General features: G+C 42.9%; 1 protein-coding gene across 1 annotated transcript in view; it reads left to right on the top strand.

The window, feature by feature from the left end:
• LOC120051731 (chemokine-like protein TAFA-5) overlaps nucleotides 1-5,706 on the top strand; it is a 105,604-nt gene extending 99,898 nt beyond the window's left edge. Inside the window, exon 3 of the mRNA XM_038998615.1 lies at nucleotides 5,552-5,706. Coding sequence (XP_038854543.1) covers nucleotides 5,552-5,706 — 155 coding nt within the window. The remainder of the gene's footprint in view (nucleotides 1-5,551) is intronic.
• The last annotated feature ends 294 nt before the right edge of the window (nucleotides 5,707-6,000 follow it).

A 6,000-nucleotide genomic window follows, 5' to 3' on the forward strand; every position in this document is an offset into this window, starting at 1 on the left:
TAATGGAGCCTCAATGAGCCCAGCCTCTGACATGATTTGAGTGTCTTAGCATCGGAGGCTACACTATGAAAACAAGACCCAGTAAATTAGCTGCCCTAAAAGCCTCTGTCATTACAGAGTTTGGTGGTTAATGCTAATGCTAATGCATGGGGGGCAACTGGCAGGCTTTAACTATAAGGGGTCTGGGTATGCAGATGATTTGCAACTCTGCAGGTACTCCCTTTAAGACCTGAAGACTGGGACTGGAACAAGATGCACAGCAGTATTTACAAAACTCGCAAACAACTCACTGTCACGTTCTGACCTTTATTTCCTTTGTTTTGTCTTTATTTAGTATGGTCAGGGCGTGAGTTGGGGTGGGCAGTCTATGTTTGTATTTCTATGTTTTCCTATTTCTGTGTTTGGCCTGATATGGTTCTCAATCAGAGGCAGGTGTTTTGTGTTGTGGGAACCATATTTAGGTAGCCTGTTTTGTGTTGGGTTTTGTGGGTGGTTGTCTTCAGTCTTTGTGTGTCTGCACCAGATAGAACTGTTTCGGTTTTCACGTTTGTTGTTTTGTATTTTGGAAGTGTTCAGTTTATTGTCATTTATTAAACATGATGAACACTAATCACGCTGCGCTTTGGTCCTCTCCTTCTTCCCCCGAAGAAAACCGTTACACTCACTGACATCTGGGTACAGTCTCAATGTGGAGGAGTATTCACTGTCCTACAATCAGGGATGGGCAAAAATACAATTTCAATGATTTTTTTTTGAAAATACCCTAAAGAACAACATATCAAAATAAATTACGACATACATTTGCAAAGTATTGTATTTAATTAAAATACAAAAATATATTAGCAAGTAACCCCCTTAGCAACAACAACATTCTCAGTAATGGTTAAATAACTTTTTGCTTACTTTTTAATAATTTTTTATCTACCTCAGTTGAATGCACTACCTGTAATTCGCTCTGCATACGAGCATCTGCTAAATGACCAACATTTTTATTTAAATGTAAAAACGAACAACTGCAAAGCACACTAGGTATTACTATTGGCCTTGTTTTGGGGGCGGAGCTAATTCGAATAATACTCGGCATGTTTTATGTGTATGTTTTACCATTTACATTTTGTCATTTAACAGACACTTATCAAATCAAATGTTATTTGTCACATGCGCCGAATACTACAGACCTTACCGTGACCTGCTTACTTACAAGCCCTTAATCAACAATGCAGTTCATGTAATAGAGTCAAGAAAATATTTACTAAATAAACTAAAGTGAAAAAAATATGTAGTCCAAAAATCCAAAAGTAACACAAGAAAATTACATAACAGTAACGAAGCTATATACAGGGGGTATCGGCACCGAGTCAATGTGCTGGGGTACATGTTAGTCGAGGTCATTTGTAAAGTAAATATGCACAGATAATAAACAGCGAGTAGTAGGAGTGTAAAAACAAAGGAGGAGGGTCAATGTAAATAGTCCGGGTGGCCATTTGATCAATTGTTCAGCAGTCTTATGACTTGGGGGTATAAGCTGTTAAGGAGCCTTTTGGTCCTAGACTCGGCGCTCCGGTACCGCTTGCCATGCGGTAGCAGAGAGAACAATCTATGACTTGGGTGACTGGAGTCTTTGACAATTTTTTTGGGCTTTCCTCTGACACCGCCTAGTATATAGGTCCTGGATGTCAGGAAGCTTGGCCCCAGTGATGTACTGGGCCATACGCACTACCCTCTATAGTGCTTTGCGGTCGGAGGCCGAGTAGTTTCCATACCAGGCAGTGATGCAACCAGTCAGGATGCTCTCGATGGTGCAGCTGTAGAACCTTTTGAGGATCTGAGGACCCATGCCAAATCTTTTCAGTCTAATGAGGGGGAAAAGGTGTTGTCGTGCCATCTTCATGACTGTGTTGGTGTGTTTGTACCATGATAGTTCGTTGTTGCTGTGGACACCAAGGAACTTGAAACTCTCGACCCGCTCTACTACAGCCCCTTCGATGTTAATTGGGGACCTCTTTGGCCCACCTTTTCCTGTAGTCCACGATCAGCTCCTTTGTCTTGCTCACATTGAGGGAGAGGTTGTTGTCCTGGCACCACACTGCCAGGTCTCTGACATCCTCCCTATAGGCTGTCTCATCGTTGTCGGTGATCAGGCCTACTACCGTTGTGTCTTCAGCAAACTTAATAATGGTGTTGGAGTCATGCTTGGCCACTCAGTCGTGGGTGAACAGGGAGTACAGGATGGGACTAAGCACGCACCCCTGAGAGGCCACAGTGTTGAGGATCAGCATGGCAGATGTGTTGTTACTTACCCTTACCCCAGTTGCAAAGGAAGGTGTTTAGTCCCAGGGTCCTTAGCTTAGTGATGAGCTTTATGGGGTCTATGGTGTTAAACGCTGAGCTGTAGTCAATGAACAGCATTCTCACATAGGTGTTCCTTTTGTCCAGGTGGGAAAGGGCAGTGTGGAGTGTGATTGAGATTGCGTCATCTGCGAATTTGTTTGGGAGGTATGCGAATTGGAGTGGGTCTAGAGTTTCCGGCATGATGGTGCTGATGTGAATCATAGTGCCATCAGACTTCTGATACATACCAATGCAGGGTGAAAGTGGGCCACATAATTGTGAAGCTCTATAAGAAATGGTATAGAAAAGTATTTTAAAATAGAAAATACAGCTCTCGAGAGTATCTTGTTAGAAAATACATAACGTTACTTGAAATACATATTTAAAATACATTTAACAGAAATACTGCCCATCGCTGCCTACAGAAAAGGCTGCAAAATGAATATGTTAGGTTTACGGTTTCTGTACTGTGGTACTGTATAGAGGCAGTTTATATACAGGTATACAGAAAGAAGGAGGTGTGTTCTCTCTGTATTCCCTGTCCTGTCCTTGGGCCAGATTAGCAGCCCCAGCCCCTATCTTGGCAGACCCCCGGCTTCACACCATATTAAGCAGGATTTATCACCCGGGGCGGCAGCTGTTGACGGCTCAGTGATATGCTATTTCACAGACATACTGCCCCACTGGTGGATGTAATAATGTTATTTCTGTCTTATCTCCACAAGATGAACTGTGCCCCCATCCACGCCCATCTCCTCTCCATCTGCACTCTCACACACACACCTTCACGTAGGTAGATTACATCCAGGTTGTTTCTTCCTCTCTTCATGATTATTATTCCACAACAGAGATTGCTTTTGGATCCCCAGCTGTTTCAGTTGAGTGGCCGCCACAGCTAATGGTGGGATAATGAAGGAGAACAATAATTTGAATTGATTGTTATCTGAAGGTGGGAATGACCTCGGGAAGGCGGGCGGCGTGGTGATTGGGTGTTATGGATATACTTATCACTTCCACTACCCCCTACCACATCAGATAAAGGTATGCGGAAATGGAAGAATTTAATTAAGGACCATTTTTGAGAGGGTCTCATGTCCCATGGTGTTGTTCAATGGAAATTCAGATTGATAATTGAGGCTAACAGGTTGTCGCTATAAAATTTCACCAAAGGAGAATGTATTACCTTGTTAAGCAGTCCATATACCATTTAATTTTCTATACCATCCTCTGGTCGCGCTAGGAATTTAGTGCAGGGTACATGAATGCGTTTTGTATAGTATAAATGGTTTGGCCTCTCCCTCTAAATTTGTTATCCGTATCTCTGGCATTCAAATGTCTCCCCATGCAAATTGTTCACTTCCAGAAGGATCCCTGCAGCATCCCTGGCTAAGTTTAATTTCATTGAGGTGGACGGGAATGTGAATTATAAGGATCTGTTTCTCTTAAAGTTATGACTTTCATTATTTTTCTCTTCACCCTTGTCTAGTTTTTTTGTGATTACGTTTTGGTATTTTGGTATTTTATTAGGATCCCCATTAGGTGTTGCGAAAGCAGCAGCTACTCTTCCTGGGGTCAACATGTGTCCTGTTTAAGAAAATTGGTGGACATGCGCTTACAATGTTTTTGTTATTTGTCCAATGCTGTTAATCTGCCTATTGATTGAACATATATTTTAAACAATTATCAAAAAAATGCAAATAAAATTGGCATCATGTGTTCCCATGACAACATTGAAACAAGCAGTTGCACCAACAGTAGATCCTCTGTTTGAGGAAAACATGTATTTTACCTTTATATTACCGTTTAAATCTACTGTAACTTAATAGAGTTTGTACAATTGATTTGTTTGTACTGCTTGTAGTGGTAATTGAGTGTTCTTCCTTTCGCTGTGTGAACACAATAATGTTGCCCTTGGATTTATGTATGTGCAAAGGTGACACATTTTATCCCTGATGCTGAATGTGCCACCATTTGCATACTTTAGTTTTTGTTTGTTATAAGCTATATTCTGCTCAATTATCATTTTCCCCTGGACCTAAATATGTCTCTCTCTCTCTCTCTCTCTCTCTCTCTCTCTCTCTCTCTCTCTCTCTCTCTCTCTCTCTCTCTCTCTCTCTCTCTCTCTCTCTCTCTCTCTCTCTCTCTCTCTCTCTCTCTCTCTCTCTCTCTCTCTCTCTCTCTCTCTCTCTCTCTCTCTCTCTCTCTCTCTCTCTCTCTCTCTCTCTCTCTCTCTCTCTCTCTCTCTCTCTCTCTCTCTCTCTCTCTCTCTCTCTCTCTCTCTCTCTCTCTCTCTCTCTCTCTCTCTCTCTCTCTCTCTCTCTCTCTCTCTCTCTCTCTCTCTCTCTCTCAGGGCCAATTGGGATGTCATGATATGCAAATGCAAGTGGGATAATGCCCTAGTTTGTTATAAATAGACATGTGTATGATCAAATTTATAAAAACAGGTCTACTTCAAGAGGAGAAGGCTCTTTGTAGAGCTAAAATGTTCTGTTTCATAATCACAGATCCAATTATTAATTTGTCTTGTTTTATTCTGGCATTTCTATTTTCCTGTAGTCTTTGTGGTTGTGGTTACCCTTGCTGTGTGTTGTTTAACCTCTGAGTGTGCTAATGTACATGAATGGGGTTTAATAACACCTGAACACACACTCTTTCCCAAAAGGATGTATTGTGGAGGGCTGCAATCTCCAGTGTTGAGCAGGTGTCTCTCTCACACACACACACATGCACATACACACGCACACGTACGCACACACACACATACATACCATTCACTTTGTTTCATCAAAGAGTATGGTTTGATAAGGTCGAGAGAGCCTTGCCGCAACCCATCGTGAAATCTAAGCGCAGGCATTGGTTGGTTACCTCCAGTGGGCTGTGAATTATAACAACCCGAGATCAGATGGTATACAGCAGTGTGCTGATCATTAGAGCGTTCCTGCTTCATAAGCTCAATGATCAATGGTCTTTCATAACATGTCCCCTCTCCATCCCTGTGCTGCAAATCCTACATGTTCTCCAATGTTTATCACTTTCCTCTCACTGTCTCTCTCTCTCTCTTGCTTACTCACTCACTCTCTTTGTCTCTCTCTCTCTCTCTCTCTCTCTCTCTCTCCCCTCTGTCTCTATCTATGTCCCTGTCTGTCCACAGGCTTTTTTTTCATTAGTTTGATAGATTCGGCGATAGTTAACCATCCCTCTTTCTCTCCTCTCCCCACAGCTCTCATTGTGAGAAGCCGGCAGTGGTGTGAGATGACGCCTTGCTTGGATGACGAGGGCTGTGACCTCTTAGTAAACCACTCGGGCTGGACCTGCACACAGCCAGGGGGCCGGGTGAAGACCACCACGGTAAGACAAGACTGCCAAGCCTCGTGACCACAATCTGTCACAGTTAAAGTTACCAGAGTTCGTAGTCATAACACCTGTCCAGAGACCTGTCTTAACACCTGTCCAGAGACCTCTCATAAGACCTCTCATAAGACGTGTCCAGAAACCTGTCATAAGACGTGTCCAGAGACCTGTCATAAGACGTGTCCAGAGACCTGTCATAAGACGTGTCCAGAGACCTGTCCAGAGACCTGTCATAAGACGTGTCCGGAGACCTGTCATAAGACGTGTCCAGAGACCTGTCATAAGACCTGTCCAGAGACCTGTCATAAGACCTGTCAT

This window comes from Salvelinus namaycush, chromosome 8 (assembly GCF_016432855.1).
Source record: "Salvelinus namaycush isolate Seneca chromosome 8, SaNama_1.0, whole genome shotgun sequence".
Taxonomy (NCBI): Eukaryota; Metazoa; Chordata; class Actinopteri; order Salmoniformes; family Salmonidae; genus Salvelinus; species Salvelinus namaycush.